General features: G+C 34.7%; 1 protein-coding gene across 1 annotated transcript; it reads left to right on the top strand.

The window, feature by feature from the left end:
- The first annotated feature begins 4,668 nt into the window (after positions 1–4,668).
- On the top strand, positions 4,669–13,836 carry LOC132557199 (regulator of chromosome condensation-like). Its single transcript, XM_060221695.1, has 11 exons — positions 4,669–4,701; positions 6,807–6,882; positions 7,426–7,616; positions 7,734–7,913; positions 8,233–8,377; positions 8,740–8,811; positions 10,114–10,260; positions 10,714–10,827; positions 11,533–11,691; positions 12,360–12,465; positions 12,683–13,836. The coding sequence occupies exons 2-11, from the start codon at positions 6,810–6,812 to the stop codon at positions 12,750–12,752; spliced, it is 1,257 nt and encodes a 418-aa protein (XP_060077678.1). The 5' UTR covers positions 4,669–4,701; positions 6,807–6,809; the 3' UTR covers positions 12,753–13,836.
- Positions 13,837–17,779: the final 3,943 nt, after the last annotated feature.

The raw sequence follows: 17,779 nt of genomic DNA, 5'->3' as shown, positions 1-17,779 counted from the left end.
AGGTTTAACACTATAGTATAATGTAGGTTGTGGCCCTGCATTCTTTACTAAAGTTCACAGTTTGCGGGTTCAACAGGTCCCATGGTATCACTGCCAAGGCTCATTATCCGACTTATGGTAGATCATGCCCATGTGACCAGTCTGACCATGAAGCAAGTCTCGAGGTGGGGGTGGGGGTGGGGGTGGGGGGAGGGTCCTATGAAGAGATGACATTATTTTCAGAGTTAAGTTTACCTATAACTATTTGCAAAGTCATATGTGTTACTTCTCAGCGATAAAGAATTCCAATTACTACTGGAATATTGTTTGTAGAAATGGATAAACAAAATGAATGAGGGACTACAATTAACCTTTTGAATGACTTTGAGCTACTAACAATGTCAGAGATAAAAATCCATTTGAAGACGGGAACATTTAATTACAAAGAGGCCTAGATTTGTGATATTTGCCTGTAAACATGTTTGTTGAAATCAGGCTTGTTGAAATGTGAAACTTAAAATAACTTTAAAGGAGATAAGGGACAACTTTGTTAATTTCTTAAATAAATCACTGTCAATATCATTCAATACATTTTGTCTGAAACAAGCAAACAGGGATGAAGAGTTAAAAAATATATTACAACTGTGTAGTGTATTTCAAATTATTTTTGTCAAATAAAAATGTTGTAATTTACTTTGAACAATTTTGTGAAATTGGGTTTTTTTTTTTTTTTTTTTAGATCAATTCACTTTTTACTTGATACTATACTTCATTGTTTACATCCTGTGATTCATATAACTTAAACAAACTTTCTTTTCAATACTAAAATTAGAATGTATTCTCATATCAAATCATAGGACTTACAAGTGTCAAGCTCCCTGTAGCTTTCTTTCCTTTCAGATTACACACCAGTTAATGTAATTATATCTTGTTGCTTTGTACTAACTACTTGTAAGTTATACTAAACAAGTTACTTTTGTCCATATCCAGGACTTGTTATCTTATTACATAATGGATTATCTGTAATGGTACACCTGGCAGCACCTGACCATAAGTAATGGATAATTGCAATTGAGGTGACACAAGTCACTTCCTTCTTAACTAGTTAATTGTACCTGTAATGAAATTTGACTTTGTATACATTGCGATTTTGATCTTTATAGGAACTAAAACTAGGAGTATTTTTAGATAATACCAAAGATCACTCACACCAATCTTAGAAGAATCATCAATTAACTTGTGCTTTCTACAAAACTAACATTTAAATAGTCCGAAGAGTTCTCACTATCTATCCCTCGGGACTTATAGGTTTTTTTTCTGGGATTTTATTTTTATATTTGTCTGTCGCAGACTATATCGTACATAATAAAAACTTAATACCCAAAAGCCCATGGGGTCATACCACAGTATCAGTGGGGTGAAGGGCTATCCTGTTTACCAAAAGGAGAGTGACCTTGTCCCATTTTCAGGATAAAAGTCAAATGTGTTTAATCATGTACTGCCTTTTGACCAGTAGCACACAAAATGATATGGTCAACTTTCAAGGTCGTTACAAAGGTCACTGAGTCAAACATATTTTTAAACAGCATATTTATGGTCATGGTATTTTGAGATGAAGGACTGTCAAGGTCGCCGTTATAATGAATGACCTCGACACACATCCATAAGATTACTACATGATCTAGGTTTATATTGTCATATTTCTTCAAGATGGATACATTGATAACGCCGAATCCATGGGAAGACTATATTATAGGATAGTCCTATTGTTTCATCCCTTCGTAGTCTTATACACGCAATAAATTTTGTGAAAATGAAATCAAATATCCAGGTCAAATATAGTGGAGACAACAGCTAGGTATTGTAAAAACTGAATTGTGAACAAACTAAAATTATCAAGTTTCCATTAAAGTAGAATAATCCTATCACCAGCACAATTGTCCATTTGTCAACAAATAATTCTTGTAATTGCTGGAAGTATATTTGATAATTGGTGGGAATGTATTTTTACTACTATTTCTTTTGTATGTTAAATTTCATACAATACAGTAAGACAAAATGTTGCTGATAAGCAACCACCTATGATTTCATTGCTGTCATTTCTCAGATAATCTGGCACAGACTTCCATTTCTTGCATTCTACATGTACATGTAGGTAAAGGTAAACTGCTGAAATTGTCAATAATTTGATAATTTTGAAGGAACAATTTGGCTGATTGACAATCGTGGTTTGGTTTGACTCTCTAAATGCTCAAACATTAGGATCCATATTTGATATGCCAAGAGCCAGTGGAACATTTCTTGGTTCCATGAGCGACACCTTGTGGTTTAGACAAAAAGAATATAAAGGTATTTAGATCTTTTAAGGTACATCAAGAAAGTTTTCTGATGGTCACATAACTGAGTGTTGCTTAAAGTTGGGTGTTGAACGTATCAGTCTGTGATTGGTCAGAGTTCTTCTCCCGAAACCAGCTCTAGACCAATCAAATAGCTTTGCTTGCGTCGGAAATGTTTCAGGGGTGCAGAGAGCGAAGGTGATCATAACTCCTGTGTGTCGATGATGATTTGGATCATTTGTGGACTGCTTGATATTTTCCTTTACAGTGTATTAAGAAAATAATTTTGACCGTTAGCGACTAAATCCTTTCCAAGGTTTTCATCAAACTTTACATGCGGTCATTGTTATTAATCGTTCTTAATTTTAGAAAATTGTCAGCATTCTAGGGCTTCAGACAAGGAGAATACAACCAGGTGTTCCGTAAGAGTAAGTACCTTTTGCTTCATAGGGAACACACACCATGTAAATGTGATCAATTCAAGTAAGTAACATCATGTTCTCAAACAAGGGATCCAACAGGCAAACTAATAAGCATCAAACATGTCCAACTTTATAGCACACTACAAAACAGAATATTTCTCAATAAGATCACCATGACGAATGTAAAACTTCCCCATAATTTTCATAAACTTGCATCTTTTGAAACCCTGTGTTACAACTTTGTCCATTAGTTGCCGACTTCTTGCATTCAAATCATGATAATTGGAACAGGTCCTAGAATATTGAATCAATTGCATCATGTAAACACCATAGGTTGTGGATGCAATAAGGTTTATATCTAGAAATGGAAAATAAATAGGGAAATTAAAATCATGTTTTTAATACTGATTGGTGGAAAGCTGTCCATGTTGGTTTCATTGTAGGAAAAGATCTGTAGTGTCCTTGGTGCTACCAAGATGTAATATATGATTATTAGAACCACAACTGATATTGATTTATTATCTACATTATGTACACCAGTCATTGATATGTATATATTTGTATTTTTTCAATGTCCATGTATCTGTTTGATATAGTCAAAGAGCTGTCATTTAGAGTTTTGACATTGAAAGTTTGTTACAACTATTTTTGATGAATTATTAACGAGATCTTCTTGAAACCTTACAATGTTTTGGTGCGAAATATCATAATGCACGTCACATTTTAATCCTTATCTGGATGTCAAAGAAGTATGTCAACCTTGGATTTCAACATGGTTTTGAAGAAATTCTAGAAATTACACGTAAACAATACTGTAATAACATATCAATTTAAATGTAAATACCGTCTAATGGATAACACAGAACTTCAGAAAATGAATGTTTGAGATGTTCATTTAATGATGCATTAAAGCCTAAACAATGGAATTAATCATGGAAATCTCAGATATTTATTTATTTTACCTGGGTACATGCTTTTTAATTTTTGAGCTTTAAGGTTAATATATAATAAAACATGTACAACCTAAATGTCTCTTAACGAAATAAGTTTGTCCCTTTTTTATCTGATTCAGTACTTGGTACTGCACACATCAAAGTTTTCCAATGACTTTACAGAGGGAAACTTCACGTGGGAAGAAGAGTGTCTTAAAACGAAATTGTTCTTGAATCCACAGATCTTTTTTAACAACAGACAAAGTTCCAGCGGTGTCCTTCCATTGCTCTAAACAGGATTCGTCTGAAAACGTTCAATTTTAGGGCATTATAAAATATCACTACCCTAGTCCTCCGGTCTCTCTGGAGGGGGTCCACATGGCTGTAACATCCTCTCCATTAGGTTGAATTTAACCCTTGCTTTTGCTTCGTTTTCGGCCAAAGCGAAGTAGTTGAGCATATCAGTATGTCCAAGGTATGATGCATAACTATCTCTGTGCTGGTTAGTCAACCATTCCCATTTATTTGTGTCAGCGTGGCCGGTACCAATGTATTTTGACTGCAAATGTTCCAGTTGACTATGAATGTTGTAGCGGTCACCCATAATGTTAATGTGTGTAAATAAAGTAACTTTGTAGTAGATAACGTTTTCAATAACACACACAAAATATAAACAATGAAGGTTACGAAGATCTTTTCTTTAAATTTTGTTTCGCCTGTCCCCGTTCGGAGTTTCTTTTCATTGTTTAGTTGTTTACTTCCGGCAAATTTTACCATGCTCTACATGGATTCTTCATTTAAATATATTTTGTATATGTATTTACATTATCCATTACTTTTAATAACATTTGAAAACTTGAAACTTTTTAACAATAAGATCCGTGATCTTATTCAAAAGGTTGTAATCCCGGATGGTGACTTTGACGGTTCTATTGATCATTAGGTAAAATCATACTGCGCATGCTTGGCGGGAGTCATTATTTCAAAAAGAAAAACACGAGGCGTTTGTAAGATATACGACAGTGTGAAAAGGTAGGACATGCAAACTTATATATGTATTCATTATATGATTTTAAGGTGACTGGATAATTTTTGATGGATTTAAATTTGTAACTGATCAACCGCTTTACACAGAGATCTCTGTTACGGTTACACTGACTCACGATCGTGATGCCGGGACATTTATTGACACCAGGCGAAATAATTGTTACTTTCATAGTTTCTTTCGCTGCGACTCCGTCAAACATAACTAATATATCAGGTAAAACGTTTAACAATATTGTTTTGAAACTACTCGGATGAAGAATACTCAGGAGAATGTACTACATATGGCTTCTAATTAACAGGGATGCACTGAAAGTCTAACGCATCCCTGTATCACATTTTTCTCCTCTGAATTAAGACATTGTACAATTGGTATACAGGTTAATAACGAAATACTTTTTTTAAATAACCCCACAAAATTGCATTAGAAACTGATCAAGACATGTATAGCTGTAAAAAAAAACAAATCAATTGTGTGTTTTTTTATTTGCATCCTATCAGGGACCCTAATTCTATTAACTTTACGCTGCACAGTGTAACACAGCAAAATCTCTGGATATCTGCATCGAATCGTTCCGCCAAGCTGTCTTGACAATAACTTGGCGTTACGAAGAAGTATGTTAAATCTGCTTGTGTGTGTGGTGCGTTTACAGCTTGAAATTACATAGACAGTGTAGCTAGGCCCTTTTTGAAGGTCTCTAGGCTGTCTGCCTCTGCTTCACTGGCTGGAAGAGTATTCCACACAGAAATTGTTCTTGGAAAGAAGCTGTATTTGAGTGTGTCAGTCCTAGTGTATATTGTTCTGTACTGTTTGTTGTGCTGGGTCCTAGTGCATTATTGTGTACTTGTATGTTTAAGTCAGGATTGATATCTATGAGCCCATTGATGATCTTAAAATCATTGTCAACTGTGCCTTATGTCGTCTAGTTACAAGGGTCTCCCAATGTAGGTTATCTAGCATATCCGACATGCTACTGGTGTTCCTGTATCTGTTTGTTACATACCTAGCTGCTCTGCGCCGGACTTTCTCAAGCTTATCCTGTTGTATTTAGACACTAGGATTGCAGACACATGAAGCGTACTCGGTTATAGGTCTGACTAATGTCCAATATGCTGCTGACTTGGTTTCCTCACTATTGATCTTTAGGTTCTCCGAAGAAAACCTTTGGTGCAGCTGGCCTTGGCAGGTATTCTTTCTATATGGTGTGACCAAGAAAGGGTGGAAGTAAGGTCAACACCTAAGTAGGTGACGATAGTATTGTTCTCCAAGGTGGTTCCCTTCAACTTTTATGAATATCTGGGAATAATTCTCTTACTCGACACATTTAACACTGCACTCTTTTCTGGATGGAATAGCATACCCCAGCGGCTGTCCCATTCAGCCAATTTGGTCAGATCTTTTTGTAACATTTGCTGATCACCTGGGCCTTGAATAGTTCTGTAGAGAATAGCATCATCTGCGAATAGGCACATACTTGAATCCACACATTCGGGTAAGTCATCTATAAAAATGAGGAAGAGCAAAGGTCCGAGGACTGTGCCCTGGGGGGACCTCACTACATACTGGAGCACTGTCAGATTTTTCACCATCAACCACCACTCTCTGTGACCTACCAGTGTGGAAATCCTGGATCCAGGCCCAAACATGACTAGGAGACGTCGATGGGGAACTCAATCAAAAGCCTTGGGAAAATCTAACACCAGTACTTCTTCTGGTCTATATTGCCTCCAATACGATAGCACAGTTACTACAGTGGCTACCATTGCATCAAGTTTCTAATAGCACTTTCAGTAAACAGCTTGATGAAAAATTATTTACCTTGTCATAAATTAATGTGATTTTTGTTAATATGTGGTAAAAGTTTCTGTTTAAACGATTTCAGCATATTCTAGTGAAAGAAATCATGCCCACAATTGCTATTTGATAGCCAGTTTGCATTATATTCTCAAATTCGTAGATTTCTTTGACCTGATTAAGACCTTCCTGTACACAGATGTATCCTCACAAATTGCTTCAAATATTACAATTATTGTACAATAGCAATCAAATTGTTAACACATCATTGGAAGAATGTTTTGTTCATTTTTTTCAGATCATGCCTGGTAGAGGGAAAAAGCGATCTAGAGATTCTGAGGGAAGCTCAAATGGAGAAACAAAGAGGCACAAAAGTAATTGTTTGTGAAAGTTTTTCCAAATTCCTAAACCTATTGCATGGTTATGAAAATCTTCATGTGGGGAAGGCTCTTCTTATTACATTTTAGGAATGAAATTGATCAATTGGAAAGAGAATACATGGAGTGAGCTATACTATGTGGGAATTGCAATATATTATGAAATTAATCTAATTGATTGGGGGTTCATTTTCAGCTCTAAAGCCACAAGAAAAAGTCCTGACATATATCCATTGTAGTTTCTCCCTTAAAGTTCCAGCATCATGCACCTTCATGAATTGGGAAAATGTAGAAGGGGTTTTTAGAAAATTGGTATAAAACATCTTTTGATTTTGATTAATTTGGCAAGGGGAGCATTATTTCAAGTAGGCAAAAAATATTTTAAAAATCTGTTGATATCTCCAATGAACATATTAATCATTGACCAAAAGAAAACAACATTCTTTAGTTTTTCAGTGAATTGAACAATTGAGGCAATTTAATGGAGCAAGTTATGTAGAAAATTTCGGAAATCTTAACTTTGTTTGATTTCATTTACAGTAGGTCACTGTTCACATAGTAGTGACGAAGGTGTGGTACTTGTTCTTGGGGAAGGAGATGTAGGCCAGCTAGGACTTGGTGAAGATATTCTGGAGCGGGCCAGGCCTACCCTCCTGTCCAGTGTTGAGGAAAAAGTCATTCAGGTTGTGTGTGGTGGAATGCACACAGTTTGTGTGACTGTCAAAGGCGAGGTGAGCACTTGAATAGGGTACAGTTGCTGATGTATGTACATTATGTGATTTATTGATGCCTACACAGGTACCTGTTTTAGTGGCTGACAATTTTTACAGTATATATTTTGTTTTCAGATAGTGACATTCGGCTGTAATGATGAAGGTTCACTTGGGAGAGATACATCAGAGGAGGGGTCAGAGATGTTGCCAGGAAAAGTTCCTCTGGGAGCTAAAGTAGTCCAAGTCAGTGCTGGGGATAGTCACACTGCTGCCCTGACAGATGATGGGCGGCTTTATATATGGGGCAACTTCAGGGTAAGTTTTCAACAGCTCTTCAGTCATTTAAAATACTAGGAACAACATTTAAATTGTAATTGAAGTTTTTTGCATTGTCTTGATTTTTAACTTATTTAGATAAACCCTCATAATGCCTCCAGTGCTTAAGTCAACCTATTAATACATTTTTCAAAATATTTTACCATTTTCTTAAATGATTCTCAGACTAAATATTTCAAACACCATTGTGCACATCTACAAAAAAGTGACAATACCAGTCCAAGTTTTACATTAAGTTAACAATTTTCAGTATTTTGCATGGTCTTGTCTATATCATAGTATAAATGTTTTGTGATAGGATTCTAATGGCTCCATAGGACTGACACTTAGTGGCATACAGAAGGTTCCTGTGGAGGTGTTGCACAATGAAACCATTGTCAAGGTTACATCGGGCGGTGATCATCTTGTGTGTCTGACAGACAAGGGGGAGATTTACACCTGGGGTAGGTCACAAATTTATCTCTGACATATATACATGGCAAATTTTCCATATAACTGAATTTACCCCTTTGAATCAAGCTCTACATTTTTATTTCAGGATTGATAGATTAAAGGTCACATCTGATAACTTCTGCAACCAGCATCTTCATTAAACAATGATACTTTATATGTATGCACGGGAGTAGGCCTATGGGCATTTTCAAATTTTCAGGATATTCAGTGTTTTCATACTCTATCAGATAGTGTCATCTTATCCACTGTCATTGTTGAATAATACATCAGTTTTGTGATATGTGGGGATTTTGTAGATAAAACTCAGCTGTGAGCTTACAGTAAGTGATAGTCAATGTGTTTATTGTTTCAGGCTGTGCTGAACAAGGGCAGTTAGGAAGAGTTGCTGAATGTTTTACTAGTAGAGGAGGCAGAAAGGGCTTAGGTAAATGATTCTATCTAACACCTGTTTATATTTCCTTTATTTGTGTCTAATACAAGTATTTTTTATCCTTACGTAACTGAAATACATCACATGGTTTTGCATACTGCCCCCGATGAAATTCCTGGAGAATGATCAGGCATGATAAAGGAAGGACAAAAGTAATCCAATATTACATTGAATTGCAGAAAAATAGTTGAAATTGTCCCATGTTGTACTTACTTTATTGAAAGGTACATTTGGTCAGTTCATACTAAGTTTATTGATATTCACTTACATTTTGTGACTCAATCAGAGAATTTAATGTGATATGTAATGGGGTAAAATGTGGTGTCATAAAGTATATTTTACATCCTGAACAAACATTTTTGAAAGTTTAACACAAGATGAAACACCATGATGTAGTAACAATTTCACATCATAATATGATATTGCATCCTTACCAATTTAGGAAAAGATGCTTTTAATGATAGAGAAAATATTACTGTCTATGTAGAGTTCCTGGATGTAACAGGACACAAAAGGCAGTTCATTTGGGAATTTATTTCCCTCTCAACCGCATTTCATTGTCAAATTCATTGAAAATTACTTTCTCGTCAAAAAATTACTATCTTTTTAAATTAGGTATTGCCATGGATAATTGTAACTTCTGTTTAAAGCCATCAAATAAGTTTTATTTACAAAATAATTAGCAGACATAACAACAATTAACACGCCTTTTTGGGTTCTAATCAGTAAAGATGCAATTTTAGCTCACCTCAAAGGGTGAAGTGAGCTTATGCCATAGTGCAGCGTCTGCCGTTCGTCCTATGTAAACGTTTTTATTTAAACAACTTCTTCTCAATACCCAATGGACTAAATGTTATGATATTTAGCTGATATGTTCTGAGGATGAAGCCTATCAAAGTTTTCGTAAAGAAATGACATTGACATATATTCAAGGCCACAGGGGTCATTGGTTAAAACCTTTAAATGACTTCTCATGAACTAAAAGGCCTAGAGGCATGATATTTTTCTGATATATTTTAACCAGATGAGCACTGCAGGCCCATTGGGATTCTTTCTCTATATTGCAATTGAATAAATAATACCTATTAATATCTATATATTCAGAGGCAAACAAATATTTTATTCCTCCTCTTCTATAGATATCTAAATACCTTGATATGATTTTTTAAATACATGGTTTCATTCTGGGTTTATTTTACAATATTTCACCCATTTAAATGAAGGTTTTCCTGTATTGGCTTTTCATTTAAGTCTTTGAAAAGCAATGGTTAGATTCTGAAAAAAAATTTTTTTTAGGTTTTATTTTGACACCAGCGAAAGTGAAGTGTAGACGACGAAAGACATTTTTTAGTGACGTGTGGGCTGGCCAGTTTGCAACCTATGCCCAGGAGGCTGACACTGGAGAAGTGTTCTCTTGGGGACTAAATAACTACTTCCAACTAGGTACTGTATTCATATTATCTATAACCACAATACTTAAGTCTCCAATCATCTAAGGGACAGTTCTGTTATGGTAATCATTTTAGTCAAAATTGAAATTGAGTTGATGTAGTTAACAATTTTACCATCAGTAAGTCTACAACACTGTTATTGTTAACTCATTTATTACATGAACATGGTTATGATTTTTATCCTTGAATGATTCCTTTAGGTTGTTTGGTGGTACAGTTGTAAATTCTAATAGTACACTCAACTTCATTTGGACAAATTGGGTTTGTTTCTCTGATCAGACATGAAAAAATGTGTGATCACCTGTCTGATCACATTTTCTCCAGGTCCTTTGGATGCCTCCCACAGTAAGGCCCCTCAAATTATTCAGAGGTTTACTGACAACATTGTAATTAGATGTTAAATAAATAATCCGTCCAGTAACAGGTGTTTCTTTTTAATCATCAGGGTTTAGTGACATGAAGAATCGCTTTGTACCCGAACGAGTGGGTTCGTTTTCTGTCAAGAAGTGGCTTAAGCTGGATGGTGGACAACATCACACAGTTGCTATGGACACAAATGGTAAGAGCGTTTGGTTTTATGATTTTAAGCTCACCTGGCCAAAAAATGGCCAATGGACCAAATGTTTTATTTAAATGGTATGTTCCTAGGATGAAGTCTGACAAAGTTTGGGAAAAGATATGACCTTGATTTATATTATAGGACATGGGTCAAATTTGAGGAAATGATATTTTGCTGGTATATATATAGCCATCCCACAAGACTAAAACCATGTAATAATGTTTATTGTAATAAAATGATGTGTCCATGAAAAAGTTACTTAATAGATTAAAATTATAAAACATTTAATTAAATATGAAAATAAAACTTATAAGTCAATACCAAACTGATGTTTGTCTCTGTAAGTAGGGAAAGGTTTCACAAGCATTGTTATGCTCGATAATCTTTGAGATCACAATAGTTAAGTCAGCTGAGTATCAAACTATTGTAAAGATACAAGGTGTGGTTCTTTCCCAACTCAGAGTTATTTGTGTTTATCAAGAAGCTAAGATTATGGAAATTACCTTTCTGTGCTTTTTATGGATGGGCAAGATGCTTTAATGTAATTGTTGTGACAATCCTTCCATTATGATATAAAGTGAGATAGCAGTCAGCTGCTACAAGGAGGTGGCTGCAAAGTGACCATGACTGTTCATAGGGTGATTAATCCAGTAAACAAATGGTAAATTCTTTAAGTCATGCTTCAGCAATTTTATTCTTTCACAGGTAAAGTGTATACAATAGGTAGATCCGAGTATGGTCGTCTAGGACTAGGAGAAGATGTTACCACTGAGAAGTCAGAACCGACACTGGTGCCAGGAATACCTGAGGACTGTACAGATATAGCTGCTGGCCAATCTGTTTCTTTAGCTCTTACAAAATCTGGTGAGTTGTTACAGCTTCCTCTAATATACACCCAGAAATGAGGACTACATTAGTAGTCATTTTCAATTCATTTCTGATATTCATTGCTTCTGGGTTTTCATATTATTTCATTAAAGAAAAACATTAACTGCAAACATCAGTCAATGTACTGTAAACCAACTTTATTTTTACATTTGATTTTTACCTTCACAAAATGGTTGTGTTGTTATATATTGTTATACATACCCTCATCATTTGCTGACTTTTGTCGCAAGGAATCTTCCTGTTTGTACATTTACATATGTTCTAAATGTTGTCACTAATGTGCAGAGTGCATTTTTTACCCTTTGCCACAGTACTTTGGTCATGTGTTAACAAATATTACTTGTATGAATTAGCCATTCAATTTTTTTCTGCTGATAAAACTTGCAATATATTGAAATAGGGTAGAATGCTCTACAGGCTGCATTTTTTATCCTGTTGTCACAATACTTTGCACAGTTGTTCACAAACATCACTAATTGTATGAGATTTCATTTTGACCTCCTTTGGTCAAAAACTAGGTTAATGTAACTATGGATATAAAAACGATGTCACTGCTCTTAAGACTGCATTTTTAGCTCACCTGGTCCAAAGGACCAGTTAGTTTATATCGTAGTCAAGATTGAATTTGATGTTTGCTGTTTCAGGGACTGTGTATGGTTGGGGTATGGGTACAAGTCAGCAGCTTGGAATTGGAAATGATGAAGATGCATGGGTACCAACAAAAATGGGCGGAAAGCAACTTGAAAACAGGTGAGAGTAACATGTCAGTTAACTGATCAGTCAATTTGTAATGTTTTGAAGAATAATAAGTTGGGAGGACTGTGGTAACCAAAGATGAATTATTACTATATCACAGTATGTATCAATGCTGTTCATTTCTCCATCATATTTGACACTGTAAATGTATTTCACAATTCTCAGTGGGGGATGCTATGTTTTTGCTTATGAATTGGATTGTCTGTTTTAGGTCAGTGATAATGGTTTCCTCTGGAGGACAACACACCGTACTACTGGCAAAGGACAAGTCAACTTCCTGAATTAACAGAGCAAAATGAAAAACATTGAAATTCCTGTCTTCCTACAAATGATGCATTTCTGGCTTTCATCAATTAAGAATTGCTTAGAACAGAAGATGAAAGAGACAATTGACTTTCCTTTGTTTAGGGTCCTGAATTGGTTGAAGAAGGTGAATTTTTTTTAAGACCAGCTGACATGTTGACCATGTTAATGATCTGTTTTAGCCTGCACGTTCTGTCATCTGGTATGGCAGTACAAACCTTTGTTACACCTTGTTGTAGGCTTTGTAGTAAAAAGTGATATTCTGTGATGAATTGGATTTATCAGGCTGCCTGTACTAAGATCTCTTTGTTTGTGATTATTTGTTAATGAAAGACAAAGACTGTGTTCATACTGTTACTGTTTGTGGATTCATGTGGAATGACTCAAAAATACATTATTACTTGTCATCTGTTCTGATTCCCAACAGGTTTTGTATCCCAGTACATAATGTTAATCACATGTGTACAAATTATCAGATCCTCAACAAGTTTTAATGTTTTATCTATTTTTAACAAGTGAACTTTCTTCTACTCCACAAATATCAGTCAGCCAATTGTAAATGTCTGTTTCAATGTCACACCATCCATTGTAATTTTCTATCTCAATGTCACACCATCCATTGTTATGTCTGTCTCAATGTCACACCATCCATTGTAATTGTCTGTGTCAATGTCAAACCATCCATTGTAATTGTCTGTGTCAATGTCAAACCATCCATTGTCTATCTCAATGTCAAACCATCCATTGTCTATCTCAATGTCAAACCATCCATTGTAATTGTCTGTGTCAATGTTTAGCAATTCATGGTAATCATTTGTATCATTGATAAGTCATCCTATGTAATCACGATCTTCTGATCAATGATGATGTTGTCTGTGACAATGACACTGTTTAGATTAAGTCCACTTAACTTTCTTTGAAAGGTAATCAGACCTCTTATCAAAATTTGATACACCATATCCGATAGAATTTGAAGATTTCTTCCAAAATCTTTCTTAAATTCCTGACAGTTTACACCATGGTCATTTGTGGTGTGATGTTTTACAACAAAAAGTGAAGAAATGTGGGAGTTGAGTCTACTATGTGTTTTTCTGCTTTTGCTTTGAACATAATTGCAGAATACAGAAATCAAAATTCTCAAAACTTTACACAACAAGACTGTTGTATTTATTATTTACAGAAGTAATTGGAAATAGTGAGGCGAAGTCAGATATGAAGGGACCGTTGATGAGTCTTCAATGTTGAAGTCTTCAAATATGCCTGTGAGGTTCCGAATATATGTCTTGATTAGGTTTGATTCATTCTGTCAATATTCCAGTACATTCAAAATGTTAATTCCAGAAACGATTTAGAAAACCTAATGGCTTAACAAGGCTGGGAAAGATTTTATCTTTTGCCACTTAAGGTTCTAGTATTAGATTAGAGGTTAAAGCTTATTTTATTCAAATGACAATATCTTCTTAATCAAATAGGTTTAACTCATAAGTTAATACATTTCAAAAATGATATGTATATTGTTTTTGTGATCATAAAGGGTTGAATTGAATCAGGAAAGTATGTTGAAATGAAGCTAGTGATTAGATAAAATGATCATGACATGTTTTAAGAAATACTAGCGTAAATAATAATTCCTAAAAAGAAATCCATCTACATGATGTATGACCGGTTATTTGATATAATCTATAGTTTTTTAATTTCTTGGTGCTTATATTTCACAGATGTAGTGGTTCAAATGGTTGGAGATGATTTATGAGGATTAGATTATACGAACCATCACATTTAAAACCAATGTTTACCTGTATATATAATAGGTTTTCATTCCTTTTAAGATATTTGCTGTTTTTGTACCATCTTTAGTCACCACAGGTACAGCAAATCTTTAATCACCACAGGTACAGCAAAATTAAATCCCATGTGAATATTAACAACTACAGTATACAGTAGCTACTGTCAATTCTGCCAGTCGTAGGAGTTCCATTGGACTATTTACCTTCACAATTATACAAGAGGTGTCATAGTTCATCACTGTTGGCTGAGTTTTCCATTATTGTAATCTAAAAATACATATCAGACTTTATGTGTAAATAGATAACTAGAAAGGCATACCACTGAAATATTAAGTACAAAAAGAATATGGTTTCGATTTGACTACTTATTTCACTATTTTCAACCCAATACATCTACAGTCAAACATGTTTTAAAGTGTCACCATTAAATGCAGTAGAAAGTAACATTTATTAGGGGTATTCATAAATTATCTATTCACTTTCAGATCTGCTGTAAATAATTGACTCAAATTGAAAATTATATGTTAATTCTGACCAATATCTGATGACTGATTTCAGAAAATCGTGATCAATTGTAGTAATAGTCGGTTATTAAATAAAAAATAGAATTATCAATATAATTGATTAACAAGAACAATAGGATATGCTGTATGGACAAATTATGTGTAGTGACCATGGTCATCACTGCCTCTTGGCAACATATATTCAAATCAAGTCTGAATAAGTGAAATAAGTGTAGTGTAGGAAGTTGACCTGGCAAATACTTTTGCTTGATAGGTGATCAAGTCAAACTAAAAAATTAAAAAAGTATCATTAACTGGCATATGTAAAGCTAAAAACTAGTTGATGGTAATACTACAAAATACAACCTCGGAGGATATATGAAATAGGTGTATTAAATGGTTACCGCTCAAGTGCCAACTATAAATATATGAATTAAATTATATAGTGGTTTTAATATAATTGTAAACATCCTTTTATAAACAGAATATGGAAGGTGGCCGTGGTTAAACATTATACTAAAGTACTCTGCTTTTCAGAACAATGAATGTGACAGCTGTGTTGGTGAGAATTTTGTTTACATGTAAAGTGAGAATAAATTAAATGCCTTTTCAAGAGCGATAGTTGTGGTTTGCATGCAAGAAGTTTTTATATAGTAATTGATGTGAAAGAAAATACAACACGCTTATGTTTCAAGTATCATAATGGAAAAGTATTTTTACATTAAACTATTTTGAAAAAATCAGTGTCATATCCTTTGATCATAGATACATACGAGCTTTCTTCATAATGCTCAAATAAAATCAAGTGCAGCTGAAATTTCTGTCACATCAAACTTTCATTTGGCTTAATTACTGCTAAAAACTCTTGATATTGACAACAGATTGAAATTGGTAAAATTGTCTCCAGGTGTAAGTTAACATATCTTTCATATATTTTGGCTATTTGAGTGGTAAATTATAAAAGTAATAATAAGTCATTCAACAACATGCAAATATGTAATATGTAAATAATTTTCCCTGGTATTCATGTTAATGGAATAATTTACTTCAAAATACTGCTTTCAATTATGTACAAGGAAAGATAGATTTTTTTTAATGTTTTGGAATAATTGAGCAGTGAAGAAATACAAATCTTGTTTTTTAGCAAAGGTATTACTTCATGATGCCAGAAAAAGTTGAAGTAAGATTTAATTTTAATTTATTAAATGTAGTTTTAGTTACTTTAAAAAATCTTTTAAGAACGTGAATTGTTATTTTAATATAGGTCAAATTTGAATAAAGTCTTAATATAAAAAAAAACCACTTCATTGTTTTTGTATGACATTCAGCTGTTGATTTTTTTCTGATTGTTTTTTCTTAGTTAAGTCCTAATGGACACTGTCTATGGCTGTCGAGGAGTTTGAAGGTACATGCACATCTCTTGACATGCCATTCCATCTGCCATTTTTTTAGATTTCCATTGTTCAGTTGATTTATGGGATTTTTCGATTGATCACTGTGAGCAGTACTTGAACAATGTTGTAATTGTCTGAACAGCAGTTTCAGAAGCCATTGTCATCGGTTTAAGCTTACCATTATCAAAAGGACTCTTCATAGGTATCCATGTTGGTCTTCAATCGTTAAAGTATGTTTGTTCTTTTAAGTCCTTTGTTTTGAGACTGATCAGAGAAAAAGTGGCTAGCGGTTCAAGTTCTATATCTTGGATAGTACAAGATGAGTCTTTCTCAATTCAGCACTAAACTGGTTCAGTAGGCATTCCTGAGCATTATGAATACCAACACTCGATAAGGAAAAATTCAGTGAAGCATGTTCATGTTGAATTTGCTTTGTTGACTTTGATAATATTCAAGTGGACCAACTGATATCAATTCCATTGATAGAAGGGGAGACAGCTTTGGATATATTTGTTATTGTGAGTGGAACCTGTTTCAGAATGACTTGATGTTACTTGTGTGTGTATAGATGTGACAGATTTTACACGTCTCTGAATATCTTGTGTCTCTGTGACTGGAACCCGATTCAGAATGAATGGTGTTACATGTCTGTCTATGACAGCCTTTACATGTCTCTATGACTGGAACCAGACTCAGAATGAACGGTGTTACATGTCTGTCTATGACAGCCTTTACATGTCTCTGTGACTGGAATTCAACTCAGAATGAACAGTGTTACATGTCTGTCTATGACAGCCTTTACATGTCTCTGTGACTGGAACTCACCTCAGAATGAACGGTGTTACATGTCTGTCTATGACAGCCTTTACATGTCTCTATGACTGGAACTCACCTCAGAATGAACGGTGTTACATGTCTGTCTATGACAGCCTTTACATGTCTCTATGACTGGAACTCACCTCAGAATGAACGGTGTTACATGTCTGTCTATGTGACAGCCTTTACATGTCTCTATGACTGGAACCAGACTCAGAATGAACGGTGTTACATGTCTGTCTATGACAGCCTTTACATGTCTCTGTGACTGGAATTCAACTCAGAATGAACAGTGTTACATGTCTGTCTATGACAGCCTTTACATGTCTCTGTGACTGGAACTCACCTCAGAATGAACGGTGTTACATGTCTGTCTATGACAGCCTTTACATGTCTCTATGACTGGAACTCACCTCAGAATGAACGGTGTTACATGTCTGTCTATGACAGCCTTTACATGTCTCTGTGACTGGAACTCACCTCAGAATGAACGGTGTTACATGTC

This window comes from Ylistrum balloti, unplaced genomic scaffold, assembly GCF_031769215.1.
Source record: "Ylistrum balloti isolate Yb309-2 unplaced genomic scaffold, AGI_CSIRO_Ybal_v1 Utg370640, whole genome shotgun sequence".
NCBI classification, from domain to species: Eukaryota; Metazoa; Mollusca; class Bivalvia; order Pectinida; family Pectinidae; genus Ylistrum; species Ylistrum balloti.
The sequence above is the reverse complement of the archived record's forward strand: the minus strand, read 5'-3'. Positions and strand labels throughout refer to the sequence as shown.

Coding starts and splice junctions, on each gene's coding strand:
- LOC132557199 (XM_060221695.1), top strand. CDS start 6,810: ATGCCTGGTAGAGGGAAAAAGCGATCTAGAGATTCTGAGGGAAGCTCA. Junction 7,914..8,232: donor ATATATGGGGCAACTTCAGG/GTAAGTTTTCAA, acceptor GTTTTGTGATAG/GATTCTAATGGCTCCATAGG. Junction 8,812..10,113: donor AGGAGGCAGAAAGGGCTTAG/GTAAATGATTCT, acceptor AATTTTTTTTAG/GTTTTATTTTGACACCAGCG.